We start from the raw sequence: 18,078 nt of genomic DNA, 5'->3' as shown, positions 1-18,078 counted from the left end.
AAATTCGAGACGATTAAATTTTTGGTGGTATTTTATTGATTGATAAATATTATTTTTCTTTATTCGAGTCCTGTCATCTGGCATTCTTACAACATGTCCAGCTCATCGCAGTCTCTGGAACCTACAGAATCTTACAACATGTCCAGTCCATTGCAGTCTCTGGAACCTATAGAATTTTACCACAAGTCCAGCCCATCGCAGTCTCTGGAACCTACAGAATCTTACAACATGTCCAGTCCATTGCAGTCTCTGGAACCTACAGAATCTTACAACATGTCCAGTCCATTGCAGTCTCTGGAACCTACAGAATCTTACAACATGTCCAGTCCATTGCAGTCTCTGGAACCTACAGAATCTTACAACATGTCCAGCCCATCGCAGTCTTTGGAACCTGCAGAATCTTACGATAGTCTCATGCTCAATTAAAATTTCTAGTTCATTGTTCATTTTCATTATGTATGATCCATTATCTAACAAAGAACCAAATATTTGTCGAAATGTTTTGCGTTGAAAGAATTTTAATTCCGTAGCTCTTTGTGCAATGGTGATTTAGTCATACAATTCTTGGAGATAGTCGATATATGCGCTCCGAACATTACGAAACTGTAATATTTACAGTTACATTGAACCATTGGAGTTTTTTTTTTAAGTTTGCAAAAACTTTTCGAGTGATCGCTTGCCATAATGTGCCATATATGTAGAAACTAAAAGTATGGAATGAATGACAAAGTTTAGGTGGACTCATTGGCTTTAAACAGCAGTAAGCAGTTTCATATGTTTCCATATTAATATACTGAGAAATGGTATTATGTATTAAATAATATGGTAAATGTACATAAATGACATCAATCACTAGAGTGGATATGTACATGTATGTAGTCTTATCAACCGTTCTGGCTTTTAAATATTTTTACCTACAAGTCCCAACGACGGTGAAATTTGTCATGGAATTTCGGAATGTTTCTGAGGTATTTATAATGTGCTATATATTTCTTATTAGCTGACATGTACCCGGCGATGCTAGACTTTTCTCTACTTTCAATAAATATAATATATATATATAAACCTTCCTGAAGAAATTCTCAAAATGATAGTGAAAACCCTATCAGAATACATTGCATAGTTTAGAAAAACTTAGCGCACAAACAGACAGATGCTGATAGTGACTTTATTTTATACTATTTAGAGACACCAATGTATTGTCACAATTACGAATTTACTAAAAGTTTATCAGGAAACGACCTGTAATCCTGTTTTTAGTTCCCGAACGTTCCAGCCTATTCCCGAACATTCCAGTTCCGGGATGTTCTGGAATATAGTGGAATGCTCTCGAATACTCTTGAATGTTCTGGACTGTTCTAGAAATTTCTAGAGGGCAAAACTTCCAGCCTTTATACCTTCGAAAACATGCCCTTTAGTTAAAAACGGGAATCTTCTTCATGGATGAGGGATAGAGGACGACCACACCATATAACTCCTTTGACCGTACCACCGGGACTCGTTTCTGAGTTTTAGTGGCAAGCACACTGTACACTTACTTTTATAATATATATTATTTGTGAAGTTGCCGTAAAAACAAAGGGTACCATTTTATAAACCAAGAAAATATTAACAAAAACTAACCGAAAAATTTTGACTCAAAACATCCATAATTTTGAAAGAATTCAATATTTAGACAAAAAATTCCTTTTGTGAATTAGTAATAAAACTGTCACTTCTGTTTTTATGCTGTTTATGCAATAAAAAATAATAAAATAATTTTTTACTGTCAATGAAAATTTGTAATCACACACTTTGACAAAGTTTAGGATTTCATCCATTAAATCAAGCAAACTGAAAGGAATAATTTATTATTTCTCTTTCCAATAATGATATACAAATCGCATATCTCCGCGTAATCAAAAAAAATATAGAAATAGTTAAATAATGTATGGACACCTTGCCTCGTTCAGATCTGTTCTTCAGAGGCTCCCATGGAATATAATGTCAGTGGCTGTTAGTGTTCTTCCAGGGCTCGAAGGATTAACGTCTCATCTCATTACATACAATATCTGTGGCTATTAGTGTTCTTCCAGGGCTCGAAGGATTAACGTCTCATCTCATTACATACAATATCTGTGGCTATAAGTGTTCTTCGAGGGCTTGAAGGATTAACGTCTCATCTCTTTACATACAATATCTGTGGCTATTAGTGTTCTTCCAGGGCTCGAAGGATTAATGTCTCATCTCATTACGTACAATGAGCTGGTCATTATTTTTATTGCAATGGATAGTGAAGAAATTGCAATGGTGGATCATAGATGCTTCTGTGATGGAGACCAGCTCCAGCTTTAATGTCACATGATGGAATGAAAGCATGCGGGGAACTCTTGTTGAAGGTTGCAGAGTCCTGGGGATTCGGGTGGATGACGGACGGAGGAGATTCATCCTTCTTCACCGACTTATCCGCAGAATCTGATGCCGAATGATTCTCCTATGGAAGTAAAATAATTGTGAATTATTAGTTAGTGAACAAATTGCTAATCACAACAAGAAATGCAAATTGAAAATAAAATAACAGCCGCCATAGACGATTTGCAGGATTAAAATTTTAAATAGTTATCAATGGATTACTATATTAACGACCTTTGTAGTCGAGCGGTTAAGATCCGTGATGACGAATCCAGAAGTCATGGGTTCGAATCCCAGCGCACACAAATAAATAAATGTTATTTCATATTAATCAATATGTATTATCGTCTATGTAGGTTTAATATCGCTAATGAGACAATAATTTTAAAATACATTTTTTGGCACTCTCACGTGATTGATAATGAATAAATGATAAAGTCTATGAAAAATAAATGCAATTGGTTCATTATGAATGTGATTTTCACGTTAAAAAGATGACTTAAATCATATCAAAGATGAATTTGAATTCTCAGTGCCTCGTAAACTCTGGTAAGGACCACTGAACATGTGCTCAACGAATGCCCGCTCTATTCATTCCTCACAGGGATTGACGAGTTCCACCTCTAGACTGGTTCGCAAACCTAGACGTCCCCTTTTGACCCCTCCTCACGATATGAAAGAAGAAGAACCAATGACTCATGCCATAAAGGAAACCAAAACAGAACACTGATAAAATAGAACACAGTAAAAGAATATGTTAGGTTAGGTGTACTGTTTGTTTGTTCTTCACTTTTCTTCGTTGTAACTTACCAAATCGTCCGAATCCTTCGTTACACCTGAAACATCATCAGTTGAAGGATCATCCCGTTGACCACCACCAAACTTTGCGCCGACACTCCCCAGGGGCGGCAGACCAGTTGGCGACAGTCGCTTGCAGGAGTTGAAGTCTTCCTTAGGCTCTCCATGAGCACTCTTAACATGGAAGTTGAGAGTTGACCTCTGCGCAAAGCCGTGCTTGCAGACTAAACAGATGAACGGACGCTCGCCTGCAAGTAGATGGATTCAGTGAGTTATATATGGTTAAACTGTGTATCGGCACATCTTACATTTTTTCGTTACATAATTATTTATTTATTAACAGACTTACATCCAATTGAGTTGACCAGTGTACAATTCTGGACAGTGGCGAATAGTATTCGTATTTAGTTGAGTGTTGATTGAATAAGAGTAGTTAATAATTTCTGAGTCCACGGGAGAGAATATTGAAAGGAATGAAGTAGGTGAAATAAAGTAGGTAAATTCAATTTCATCATACGAGTAATTGTCTCTTTCAAATTGTATTCAACACAATGTAAATCTTCATTTCTAGCAACAAAATTACCACAAGCATTGAACTAAATGTTTGTTCAAATATGAAACATTGGGTCAGGGCGACAATTTTTTTGTTTTCCGTTGCGGCCTGATACAATGTTTTTGTTTTGTCTGATGTTTTGAAAACATTTGGTCGCTAGAGACCCGAGTTAAGAAACAGATTTTTAAAATGTTATTATCATTATGTATTCATATTTTTTAAAGAAAAACAAACATTCCCTGGTTACGAATAACCTGACAATATTTTAAAATCTCCTAATACCACCACAGTAAGCGGAAAATGTTTGCTTGTGTTGTGATGGAGGACTTAGCCAGTCGAGAAAATGAACAAACTATGGCTGGATGTGACCCAAACGCGATGTCTACTATACCGGTTGATATTATATATTGGAAATCTCTAAAATAGGTTTACAAATGTTGGGATTTATATCTAGCTTATTTCAACAATATTATCCTCTCAGACAAAGATTTTTATTTACTATGTGTTCCTTTGCGAACTGTCAAAACGTGATAATTTTTATAGTATTTACGAGTTTTGCTAAAAGCTTCATAACTCACGTTTTGGGAAACGTAGCCTCATTCTAAAAAATGTTTTGGAAAGATTATGAAATTCACTATCGCATTGTGTTGTAATACGTAAATATTTGCGTTTCTAAATATACATTTTATGAAAACGTCAAAAATATCTAAAAATCGCTTACCATTATTTCAAAGCTGTGAAAAATGTACTTTTTTCTGAGTATCATAAAGAAATAACACTTTATATATTGAAGAAATATTGATTATTATTTGACGGCCGGCATAGTCCAGTGGTAACGCATTGGACTGCCATTCAGGTCGCGGGTTAGAACCCGGCGTGCGCAAATAAATTTTATTTGATTAATTTGTGTTATTTCACAATTAATTAATTAAAATAATATATAGTATATTTGCGGCACGTTCCAGAGTGGAAGATACTACCAGTATCGCCCTGGTGTAAGACCACCATTCAGAATTGAAACGTTGCTCCAAATGGCTTTAGCCGTGTTTAGTGACTAGATCTGAATAGCCAGGTACTTCCCCACCTTCCTCTTTCCCTTCCCCACTTACCTTCAGCCTCACAACATCCCCCAATTGGGGATGCCATAGTCTCACTGGCTCCAGACGGGAGCAGTTGGGACTCTTGTGAGGTATTCACTATAAAAAATAAAAAAAAAATAAAAAAAAATTAGAAACTATTAGTCACCTCAAAATATTAACCGTCCAAACTAAAATATTTTTAATAAATTATTTAGAAACGCAATAAATTATGAACGAACAAGATGACAGATCCAATCGGCTTAGATAATGCACCTCTACATTCCATAGATATTCTTGAATACAGACGCGTAGCGTTATTCATTATCGATACTCGGTTTTTTAAATCATGGCAATCCGTACACTAGTGATGGAAATAAATCGATTTTTGTAAAATCTCGCGCGTTTACGTGAAAAGACGTTCTAATGTCTTGACCGCTATTATCATATTTACGTCTTTTCACGTTCTAATGTTCTGAGTGGTTAAGTGTTCTTAATGTACATAAATATTATTTTCGAATACAAACTTAATAATATTTGCTTAGCAACTGTTACATCTATTAAAGACCTTGGTGTCTCTCTTGATAGCAAGCTTTCTTTTCGGGATCACATAACTGCAATCATTAATAAATCCCTCAAACTACTTGGTTTCATCACTAGAATCACTTCGGACTTCAAAAACGTAAATACCCTTAGAACTCCTTACTGCTTCTTGGTTCGCCCCCATCTGAATATGCTTGTGTTATCTGGTCTCCTTTTTATGCTGTCCACATTCGACGCATTGAATCTGTTCAACATCGATTCTTAAGAGGGATTGCTAGGAGGCTAGGATTAGAAAAAGACAAATACTCATATGATGAAATTGAACTAACTCTAAACCTCTCTCCTTTGGAAGTCCGTCGGGAAAGAAATGACCTCATTTGCTTCTTCAAAATTATAAATGGTATTATTGATTCACCTACTCTACTGCAACTCATTCCCTTCAATATCCCCTCGCACAGACTCAGAAATAATGAACTGCTCTTCCTCAACCATCATTTGACAAATTATGGATATTATTCACCATTGTCCAGAATGAGTAGACTGGTCAACTTAAGTCAAAACCTTAACTTTTTTGGGATAAGTCTGAATGATTTTGCCAGTCACTTTATTTTCTTATATTATATCTGCCTTATGTCTTTGCTTTCATGTACCTTTGTCTACTCCTGTATTTTTCATTTACTATATTCGTGTTATTATTTTGTAATTTGGACAACAGTACAATTCTTACATCTGGAAGAATGGAAGAATTTTTCTTACGTTTTCAAGTTTTACAACGAACTCTTTTAAATGATCTGTATATACTTAAATTGTCGGACAGAAGGACTTTCATTGACTTGGTTTTTCTATATAAAATTCTGAATGATGCATATGATAGTCCAGAATCACTTGCATTAATAAGCTTTCAGATTCTACTATCTACATAATTCTAGATTGATTAATATCTAAGATTGTTGCTGGGGACCTTCAGTTATGTATAAAAAGAAAGAAAAAAACGGTACAATTTTTACTATTTTTTGTAAAAGCCAACAAAATAATTAAATAAATACCTGTATGCGTGCGCATGTGTTCAGTCAAATTTCTATTCTTGACGAATCCTCTTCCGCACTGGGTACACACAAACGGTTTTGCTCTTTCACCTGCATACAAATAAACATTAAAACAAATTATTACATGGTAAATATACACAGTAAATCCAATTACAAGGTTTCCATATATGTATGTAACTAGTTTTTTCGGTCCCTTGAAGACAGAAATTTAAAAATGGCCCAACTTATCACACATCAGTTTTTCCAAGGAAGGAAGTTTATTTTCCGCTCCCTTGGAAAACTTTAAAAGAGAGTTTTACTGCACTTTAATAAAACAACAACAAAAAATGGTTAAATGGTCGACTGCCCAAAGCTAGTGGGACTATGGCATCCCCAATTGGGGTAGGTTGAGAAACTGAACGAAGTGGGGAATGAGAGGGAAAGAGAAAGGTTCAGAAGTGCATGACTATTTAGAATTGATCATCAACACGGCTAAAGCCATCTCAAGCAACGTTTCGATATCAAATGGTGGTATTATACCTTTATATTGAGAGTATCTTTATAATTACATTTTTAATTAATTACTATGCACTGATAAAACAAACAAAAAAATGTGTTGTAAGTTTTTAGATTCTCACGGCCAAAAGCATTTTTGTTGTTTGTTTTTGGGGTGTTATGCCGTGTTGCGCTAACTCCTTCTTTAGCCGACGTTTCGGACAGCGTTGCAGTGTCCATCATCAGGGCAGATCCGGTAGATCCGCCCAAAAACAAACAACAAAAAAAAAAAAAAAAAAATAAAAATGTGTTGTTTGAATCAACTCTAATTAAGACACCTATAGTTGCAATGTTTTGGTTAAATTTTATTTTTTTTTGCAAAATAAAAGAATAAGCAGAATCACCAGAATGTATTTTAGAATGCTGCTTCAGATAGCCCTGATTGGCAAAGCGCCGGTCACAAACGGGACAAGCAAAGGGCTTGGCGTTGGAATGGGTCCGTATGTGGACCGTCAGCTTGCCGGCGTGAGCCACCCGATGCCCACAAATGGGACACACAAACTTCTTCTCGCCTAGAATTAAAATACATAAAAAATTAAGCATAAAAATTATTGTAACTATTATTGTATTATCCTACAAGATTTAAAATTTTCACATATTATAGTGATTAATTTTTGATCAGATTATCTGCGCTGATGATGGACACCGTAACGCTGTTCGTTGGCTAAAAAAGAAGGATGCAACACGGCAAAATAATCCAAAAATTTATCACGATAATGACTGAAATTGTGTACGAAAGAGAAAGTAGTAACTACTGGGTGTTCACCATCGGAAACTTTGATGCAAACGCTAACACAAAAGTTATAAATAATAATGGTAATCCTAATATGTATTAGGGAATTCTGACAGTTGGTACATTAGGACTGTTAGCAGGCGCGGTCCGTCCATACATGCTGTGGATGCTCCGCAACACTTGCATTTTAAAAAAAAGATAAAAGATTTGGACTTCTAGCCGTAAACAGCAATACTGCAATTTAAATATTTTAATATTTCGTCCATCCAGCACCTGCAGCCAGTCGGTCGCGGGCCGTCGTTAGATAAGGACTCCTCGAACGTTTGTTTAGCATCTGCCAATGGTTTTTTCATGTTTTCAGCAATTAAATTACAATTATTATAACTTTTGATATAAAATATAATAAACATAAGCGATTAACTATGAATATTCATATCTTTCCGATATTAAATCGCTTATTTTGAGATGTGTATTGAATACACAGCACCGGAACGGGTGGATTTTTTTAAGCACAGTAAGGGAAAGGTTAAAAAAGAACAGAAAAAAAATGTAATAAAGCCCACCAGTGTGTGAATACATGTGTGCCTGCAGTGAAGACTTCTTGATGAAGGCCTTGGAACAGGTGCGGCAGACATAGGGCTTCTCCCCGGAGTGTGTCCGCATGTGGATGGTAAGCTCTCCACTGCGGGCCATCCGCTTGCCGCATATCGTGCACACAAAGTCTTTCACGCCTGAAAGTATGAAATATTGATTACGTCGCAGAACAAAGAAAGGATAGTCTTAAACTAAAAGTAAAAAGTTTGTTGAGCTTCCTAATGTGAGGGCAAGTTATTTTATTTCTGGGGGCTGGTATCACCAGTCCAGCGAAACTGTAGTCTGCTAACATCAGCTTACCTTCAGTGTTCTAATAGCTGCTTTCTTTCTGATAATCATAGAGATATCTGAATTAATCAATTGTCATTGTCTTAAGTTCTTTAAACCTTGGGATGCCAAGCTAAAATACTGAGCTGCCCACCGTGCACCGGCTGGCACTGTTTTGTAATAACTTTGTGTTTTGAAAAATTATGTTGTTGTAAAATGTTCTGTCTTATCAGATAATATTATGTTCATATGTTTATAAAAAAGTGTATAGAGATAGCTATCTATACTACATGACTACGAAAATATTCTTGAGTTTTATTATATTTTTGAGCTAAATAAGCATCTATCAAACGACGTGCTTTTTCACAGATAAAATAAATATGTTTGCAAGTGACGAAATGACAAGCTAGAATAATATAAAAATACATAATTTCCTTGCCAAGCGAATAAAATATATTTTAGTATGCTAGGAGCATTTTTTAGGGTTCAAAATACCATAAAATCGAGGTAGTGCGGTGAGCTACTAACATAACTGTTGGATATTTTTTTTTACATTAGCTCCACACAGGAGGCCCTGAAGAAAATAATTTCCCTGATGGCCTATAAGGAAATTCTGGGAAGAAAACAGGTATGAGGGATGGGTATGAATGCTATTCACCCATTGCGGTGAAAGGCGATGGGTCAATAGAGATCTGCTAGAGAGGTGCTGACATTCAAGCAGTTCAGCAATTATACATTCTTCAAAAGGTAACTATATCAGATCATCGCTACCAATGATCGTCTAGTATCCTGCCCGGCACCCCTCTCTGATTGTCTCATTCCCATCAATCACACTAATAGCTTCCCGGGTAATATTGTGTTATATTAACACATTGTCGTCGGGACACGGCATTTGCCGTTTTTCGCGGACTGTCGGTCAACTGCGGGACACGGCAAATGCTGTTTTTGTCGACTGTTGGTTTTTGGCGGGAAACGGCACTATACGGGTTTATTATCAGCGTGAAATAAAACGCCTTGAAGGGTAATTTGCTACCTGGGTGCTAGGCGACAGTCTGTCCACGTTATTTGAGATGCCTTGTCCGGATTGGGTAGTGTGCCGCTTGTAAAGGCGTCGCCACAAATCTAGAGCTTTTATGCGATCTCAATCTCCAGTTTAGTTTGAGTCATTTCACGTATTGGACTAATTGTGAAATTATGATGTAATCAAAGCAATTATAATTTATTTTTGATGATCAAATGTCATATATGATTTCTTTGAAAATTTCAATCGACAATATTATTTGGTTTAGAAATTGTGTCAATTTTAAGAAAGCGATATATTTTTGCGCTAATCGCGAAAAACACCCGCTGTAGGCTAGAGTCTATTGTTTTAACTGCCCGACTACAATGTGTTAAGATTAACGGAAAGAATTACAAGTTACCCGTGTGCACCGGCATGTGGAGCGTGAGACTGGCCCCGTTGGTGAAGGCCTTTCCACACTCTTTGCAGACGAAGGGCTTCTCTCCAGTGTGGAGGCGCCGGTGGATGACCAGGTTGTTAGGCTGGATGTAGCTTTTGCCGCACACGTCACACACGTGCGGCCGCTCCCCTGTATGGGTCTTCTCGTGGTACTGCAGCGGCTTTCTGGGGAAACACTCATTTATCAAAAAACAAATCACAAATGCTATACTGTTAAGAGTCGCACATGTCCGGAATAATAATAATAGTAAATGGTCAAACAAACAAATGAATAACCTAACAATATTTGGATTCCTCATAGTGCCTTCTTTGTAAATGAACTATTTGCCCCCTTGATATACTTGATACTTTATCTTTCTACCTGGAGAAATGGCGTGACTTTCAATAGTTATAAAATTTTTGCATTTTCTTACTTTTGTGCAAACTTTCTATCGCAGTAACAGCACTTGTACGGCTTGTCTCCGATGTGTGACAGTCTATGATCGCGTAGTGAACGTGCATTCGCAAAACTGCGACCGCATGCGTCGCAAATCAATCCGCCGGGCCCGCTGTGCACTCGACCGTGCAATCGGAGACCTCGAACGGATGTGAAAGACTGATCTGTAAATTAGAGCACTCCTTTACTAATCAGTCTTATTGTTGACGCCTTGATATTTCTAATGTTAAGGTACAGCAAGCATACTCATAAATAAACATGCTTAAAACTAGTAAACTCTTTAACTGTACACATTTGCTTGTGTTAGGTCTACTTGTATTAAGCACACTTCTGAATAAGCATGTTCAAAGTAAACAGTTATCGGCTAAAATGAAAACTTTGCAAGAAAATACAAATAATCAAAACGGTGTCAGTTCCCTGCAATAATCAATAATAGATGTTCATAAGCCAACCTGTTCAGACATGCTGTAGCGGTAATAACTAGAAGGTTCGGGAACGTTCACGTGCAACCTCCATCGCCTTAGGGCCTACTAGCGAAACCTCGAAGGTACGGCGCATCTATCTACTAGCTGGATTATTCTCGAAAGCATTTGTGCCTATATAAACGGCCACGTCAATGTACATATTTCAGTCAGTAGTTAGTAATTAGCAGCTATAGAGAAGTAAATCCCGGGCAAACGGCAGCGGCTACTGGGGGGGCATTCCCGCACGGAACAGGTGTGACCTGTCCCGCACGCCGGACCTCCGCATCGCGCCCGGCTCCTACCTCACCGCACCGCCATGGGCCACGAACTTAAATGAGAGGCTACAGATCACGACTCCGCAGGATCATAACAGCACCTTGGCCTTATGACATCATCCCTGGCCTGCGTTCCTCACGCAGCAAACTCATCCGCGCTCGCATCTTCTGCCGACCAGGTCAACCCTACTTTCGGCTCTCTTACTTCACACTGGATTACCAGGAAGACTCAATGTCATCCCCAGTGCTAAACACCATCCTTTTGTCCGGTCTCCACCAACGCAGTGTCAATCCACCGACATCATCGCCTCGACCGCTCCACCACCGTTTTCTCCGCTTACATCTGGCGTCGATCTTCGACATGGAAGATTCCCTGCTGATTACATCCACCGACGCGGTGTCGATCTTCGGCCCGGGGAATTCACTGTAGACCACAGCCACCGACTGTGTGACCATCGGTCCGGAGTCATCTCTCGCTACTACACTAACTCAATAAACACTGTGACCCTATAACCTCTTTCATTCGTCTTCTTACCACATCCTCAAACATAAGAGCATACCCCCGTCCATCTGCGCCTCAGATAGCACTCTTAATACTAGCAATGCTTTCGTTCTACTTATGTGCATGTCTGCCAGTAGCTTTAAGCATCCATGGACATGCATTTTGACCATCCTGTCTGTGGTTTCAAAAATGGTTTTTTGTAAGCACAGCACAAACTGCCTGCAGCCAGTTGACTACGGCATCTCCAAATCGGTTAAGTTGTGGGGCTGAAGGAAGTTGGAGAAACCAGTCAACCGTGCTGTCATCTGTCATAAAAACCGACCGTTAGAAACAGGCTGATGAAAAGATAACGCCGGCTTGTCAAGGATAATTTAATATTTAAACAAACAGCGTAGCTAGCCTCGTGAAACAAAAAGCAAATGTTAGTCCGTAATTGGCGCAAGCGATTCTGACCTTTTGCTTTATACATAAGGGTTAAAATCGCATTTAAAAAAAAAAAACGCCGGATTTCAAAAAGCCCGCCGGCGGTCGAGCCACAGTTGACTGGTTAAAATGGGGAATAGGAAGTTCGGGAAGTACCTGGTTATTTACTTCTCATAAACAAACATTAAAAGCAATGTTTTGCGATTCTGAATGGTTATATTTAATCAGGGCGATACAGGGAGTACCACTCTGGAATGTACTAAAATACATTCCATGTACTTAAAATAAACAACAAATCTTTAAAAAATTTAGAAGGTACATACCACAATCTGAGCATTCATATATTTTGTTTTTCCCATATTTATCACTAAGTGACCCATTCTCGGTTAGGGTATTAATTTGATTGTGAGAATGTTTAGTGTTATGTAGTAATAATTCATCTTTGGCTATGAATACAATATCTTCTTCTTCTTTTATTACAACATCTGCATCTTTTTTGTGAATGTTCGACAGCTAGAATAAATAAATAGACAAATTTAAATCATTGGAAATAATTCAAGTTTATTTCTGCCAACAAATGTACACACAAAATTATGGGAAAAAAATATATGGATTTCAATAACTTCTAAACAAATCTTAATGTTCATTATTTTTAATATTGATATTTGACTGCGACTACTTTCAAATTTAAATTAATTTATTAAAACACAATTTCATCACAAAATGGCAGCCGTGTAGAGGAGGTACGGTTCAACAACAACCGGACACACCAGTTCATTACAAATGGCGGCCGTATCCAAGAGGTATGGTTATTCCCAGTGGCGGTTCTTCCCTTAGGTCAATTGGTGTTTGACCCCCCAAAATTATAAGACAACAATAATAAATATAATAATCAATTATGTGCATCAAAACATTTAAAATGTAACGCGAAACAGCGGCGGCGGCGAGTGACTAGCAGTGACATCTGTTGTCTCTAATAGAAGCTTTCATTCACAAGTCCACACGATTGGCTGGGTCAATTTAAAGAATGTCCAATTTGGCATCTTCTGTCCCTACGCGCGCCATAGAATAAACGAGATGGCACTATATTTTTCGTCGAAGTAAAAATTAGCTTCCGAAGAAAGTTTAGGGACGCTTAGGTCATGACCGTGGGGGAGACAACACGGTGAATATTATATGTTTTACAGAGATGGTGACATAAACAAATGTCGTTTTTTCATTTTACACGCTTGTAGTGTGTGGAACAATGGTTGTTTTTCAATTGCATAGTTCGGGAAAGGATTAGAATAATTATTTATGTTGTTATCGATTTAGAATGAAACAAAACAAAAAACGTCAAAAATCATTGTCAAATAGAATCAAACACTGATTTTATTTATTTTAATGTTGTGGACAACTACATTAAAACTTAATATCTTAAAAATAATTTGCCGTAAGTACATGGATTGTGTATTTATTTCCAATTTATTATATGAACATAATATTTATTTAGAGTCCGCGACTCTAAAACTCTATAACAAATTGATATAGTTAATAATATATGGGCATTTTTCACAATATCAAATAAAGATTAGTCACACATTTTTTTCAAATGACCTACCACGACTGAATCCCTAGAGCCGCCTCTGGTTATTCCATTCCACTCCGGATTATTAAGAAGATTACAATTTGATCTAAAGCTGAAACGGGTCAAGAATCGGCGTTTGAAATGTTTAATTGTCGAATTGTTAGTCTTCAAAATGCTTAGAGTTTGTAAAAACTCAACTAAAATATAAATATAAACTGACACAAATTATTACTTGTTAATAAGAGCTAAAATAGCTCTGTCATAATGCATCAACACTAAAAGGACAAATAAATATTCTTGTAAGTTTTTAGATTCTCACGGCCAAAAGCATTTTTGTTGTTTGTTTTTGGGGTGTTATGCCGTGTTGCGCTAACTCCTTCTTTAGCCTAACACGGCATAACACCCCAAAAACAAACAACAAAAATAAATATTCTTGTTTCATTGATTTACTGTTTGCCATTTTAAATCAACTGTCCCAATCAACAATGTCGGTTTTACAAATTGATCACTTAGCATTAGCGCTGTTAAACCCTTAGTTACACGCGCCGCGGTACTGCAAACTGTTTTTTTTTTCTAAATTTGTAATAGCGCGGTAAATGCAAGCCGAAACATCAGTAGCGCCAACAGTATTCAAGGTTCACTATTCTCACCGCAGATGGCAAGTGCTGAAGGTTAAAAATTATCAACTTGTAATCTGTCATTGAGCGTCAAAGTGGAAAAGTCACTAGAACCTTACTGAGTGCCGTGCGCTTGTTTTCATGTTTCAAGCGCTGCTTTACTCAGGACCAAGCATTTTGAGCAGGTATGGTGTGACATTTTTGTTTATTCTGGAGCTCACTTGGAGCTACTAACACTACTTACTTGTTTTATGAATTTGGAAAATATTCATACTATATTTGTCGTTTTACTTTATTTGTATTGGTCATACATTTTATATTCAAAGCTATCAGACTCAATTTAACGGTGATTTGGTGTACCAGAGGTATTTTTGTGATTTCTTATTTAATTTTCCTAACTATCCAGTGTCTCTTTCGAAAACTAATCAGTCAAAAATGGTCAAAAATAAATTACAGTACGGAAGACCGTGCGCATTTACTAATGTCACTCGCCATTGCGCGCGTTGCTAAGGGTTATTGTTTGGATTTTACACACTTAGCCATTCAAGCGATATCTAGCCAAATTTAGGCAGGTGATTCTTATGAATTAAAATCAATTATAAATTTAATGATATAATTTTGAACCCTAAAAAATTGTGATAAATGGAGATAACTATGTGGATTCATTGGCTTTAAACCTCAGTAAGCAGTTAATAAGTTTCAATATAAATACATATTTGGAGGTAAGATATTAATTTAATTGAATGGTTAAATCCAAAACCGAACACCCAGAAATTTCTAACGTTCGTGTGGTTAACTATCTTGCAGCCAAGTGGGGGATTAGGTAGTACCCAAAATTACTATCCTTCTTATACAGGGTTTTCCAATAAGAGGTGTTATTTTGATATTCAATCGTAAAAAATCAATGGTTTCGTTGCTTGTGTGGCACATAGCACCGTCTTGTTGAAAGTAAACGTTGTCCAGATCAATACCATCCAATTCCGGCCATAAAAAATCATTAATCATCTCTTGATAGCGCAATCCATTCACCGTAACTGTTGCTCCAGCCTCATTTTCGAAAAAGTATGGTCCAATGACTCCGCCGGACCATAAACCGCACCAAACAGTCACACGTTGAGGATAGAGAGGCTTTTCAACAATAACTCTTGGGTTTTCTGAGCCCCAGATGCGACAATTTTGCTTGTTGACGAAGCCACTGAGGTGGAAATGGGCCTCATCACTCAAGATGATTTGCATTTGATTCACTCAAGTGAATTTTAATAATTTCAATGCGTTGTTGAAGCGTGTATCGTTCCATTTTTATTAATGGCGTAGTTTCTACTTGTCAAATGTCAAAAAATGACAGCTTCAAAAGTAACATCTACCGAAATAGCGGGCTATTCAAAATAACACCTCTTATTGGAAAACCCTGTATTAGCTTAAATACTTAACATATCATTTTAGTATTTTACGTATTCCTGTGCAAATACATACGTTACCATTAATAATTGACTGAATAATTGGGATTTCTATAGTTTAAAAGCCCATAAGACGGAAAAATCATGGGGTCGTCCGAAGAACCACTTGGTTACAGACATTTTGTTTTGCATCTTGTCCTGTCAAGAATTAAATTACAATGTTGACATTTTTATTGTTTTGAGAGGAAATAATACAAATTTGTTTCGATATTTTTTTGCAGAAACCCCTATTTATTTCATTGGAATAATTTAACAATTTGCACGTCCAACACTGTACATTGGACAGTTGAAATATTCCCCTTATTGAAACAAAATCAAATGAAAAAACGAAAAAAATTGTCCAAAACATACTAAAAAGTCCAGCATAAAATAAAGCGATTCATTTTTTTTATTAATTAAGCATTAGTCATGTGTAACTTACTTTGTAAAGTGATATGTTATCATCCACGTCATCGAGGGAATTATCACTTACATATCCACTGCGACCAGCAATGGATTTGCTTTCTCTCCGATTGGACTGAGTTTTACAATTTTTTCTGGGTTCATTGTTTTTTAATTTATTTTTTTCTGAAAAATATTATTATTTTGAAATCTCCATTTCATTTACATCTGTTCTTCTAGTTAGCTTATTTATGTGAATACCGCACAAGAGTTCCAACTGCTCCCAACTGGGACTATGGGATCCCCAATTGGGATATGTTGTGAGGCTGAAGGTAGTTGGGATGGGAAGGAAAAAGGGAAGAGGAAGTTAGGGAATTACCTGGCTATTCAGTCACCAAACCGGTTAGAATCATTTCAAGCAACGTTTTAATTCTGAATAGTTTCGTCTTTCACCAGGGCGATACTGAGAGTATCTTTTGCTTCTTATTATTTAGTCATTGAGTTTTACAGTTAAATGCGGGCAATCAAAGTTTGCAACACCTCTCCTGCACCGACTCGTGTACGGGCACCAAGAGAAATATATGAAATGGAGCGCTCTCATTATTACGCATTCTTACTGAACCCAGTTTATTTTCTTAGTAGCCTAAGTGAGACAAACAGGATTCATCAGATTTAGTAGCCCGGCGATTCTGTTTGCTACTTTTACAAACCATTATTATTCATTTTCGTACGTAATTCGAACTAGGGGGACCCTGAGTTTATGGCCCCTGGTTAAGTGATTATTTAGGTTGGCAGTACCTACCTATCGAACCTCACATTGATAAGCTTCCACAATATTACGTCAAATATAAAGGATTTGTATTAATATTTACTATATTTAATGTGTTAAAACTTTATATATAATATTCAATAGCTCACTAGGTATATAGTGTTCTTAATATCTGTGTGAAAGCCCGACTGGGCGTAAAAACAAATTAAATTAAAATAAATAATTTTCCATTTCCGGAAAGTGAAATGCTTACATTTTATGTAAATGGGTACTGCAAAGTGCATATTAAAGTATTATGCGTGTCCCTATTTCACATATATTTACCTGGTATTGATTGCACAATTTCTTGTTTCGTTTGAGCACTGTAAGCAATTTCATTGAATGAACCGAAAATAAACTTGCGCAAGATAGTATCAGCCTTTTCACATTGTTTTTGGAAATTATAAGCTGCAGTAAGACTTGCTTTGCAGTCGGGACAAATCAACGTTGGCATTCCATCACCCTCTTCAATCTTAAAGAATAATAACACAAGTATTACAAGGGATTGAATGTTTGCAATTATAATAACTAATAACATTGATTGATGATTTTGTGTAAGCATTCTGGTAACTAGTTGGAACTTATATATATATGTATAATAACCTGAAAACCTAAACAACGATTAAGAAAATATTTGGCATCAGATATTGAAGAAGAATCAATTAAAAAGAGCGATTGCATATCCATCTTATTTGTGAGACATGATCGACAGATCTCATTTAGGCACAAAAACCCTAATTTAGACAATATAACACTCTCTTCCATCTCAATCAGAGACATTTCAGTGTATCTGAAATATGTTTCATTTGCTGAACATGATTAAAGAAAACTACAAGCTTTTATAGTTTTTGAAAATGAAAACGATGAAAGCAAATAATAAACACCACCAAACACCACAAACGCTCTCAGCTGTCAAACTACCATAGACTAAACTGCTTAAATAAATTTATTTTATAAAGTACCTACTTAGATAAATTAAAGGTTTTTTGGCGTTCTAGCTATAGAATTTTAATTTTCGATCATCAAAACGTTGTTGAAAAGCTGATCTTAGCATTAATTTGTAATGTTTGTTTGTATATTCCAATCTGGAAGATTCGCCCGGTGAATGTTTAGTGCCCGTCTGGAAGTAGCCTGAAATTTTCACATGTAAATTT

General features: G+C 36.6%; 1 protein-coding gene across 2 annotated transcripts; it reads right to left on the bottom strand.

The window, feature by feature from the left end:
* Positions 1-1,862: 1,862 nt before the first annotated feature.
* On the bottom strand, positions 1,863-17,815 carry LOC149415324 (uncharacterized). 2 transcript variants are annotated; one of them, XM_089642295.1, is made up of 11 exons: positions 17,528-17,815; positions 17,210-17,396; positions 16,157-16,302; positions 12,418-12,607; positions 10,408-10,594; positions 9,957-10,159; positions 8,238-8,405; positions 7,286-7,453; positions 6,408-6,497; positions 3,202-3,437; positions 1,863-2,473 (listed from the first exon to the last, which is right to left on the bottom strand). In XM_089642295.1, the coding sequence occupies exons 1-11, from the start codon at positions 17,702-17,704 to the stop codon at positions 2,258-2,260; spliced, it is 1,968 nt and encodes a 655-aa protein (XP_089498421.1). In that variant the 5' UTR covers positions 17,705-17,815; the 3' UTR covers positions 1,863-2,257. The 2 variants fall into 2 exon arrangements, with proteins under 2 accessions (XP_089498421.1, XP_089498422.1); XM_089642296.1 differs by lacking the exons at positions 12,418-12,607; positions 16,157-16,302.
* Positions 17,816-18,078: the final 263 nt, after the last annotated feature.

This window comes from Hesperophylax consimilis, chromosome 18 (genome assembly GCF_061612785.1).
Source record: "Hesperophylax consimilis isolate HC1 chromosome 18, BYU_Hcon_1.0, whole genome shotgun sequence".
NCBI lineage: Eukaryota > Metazoa > Arthropoda > Insecta > Trichoptera > Limnephilidae > Hesperophylax > Hesperophylax consimilis.
Note: the sequence above shows the minus strand (reverse complement) of the source record. Positions and strands in the feature narration are given on the sequence as shown.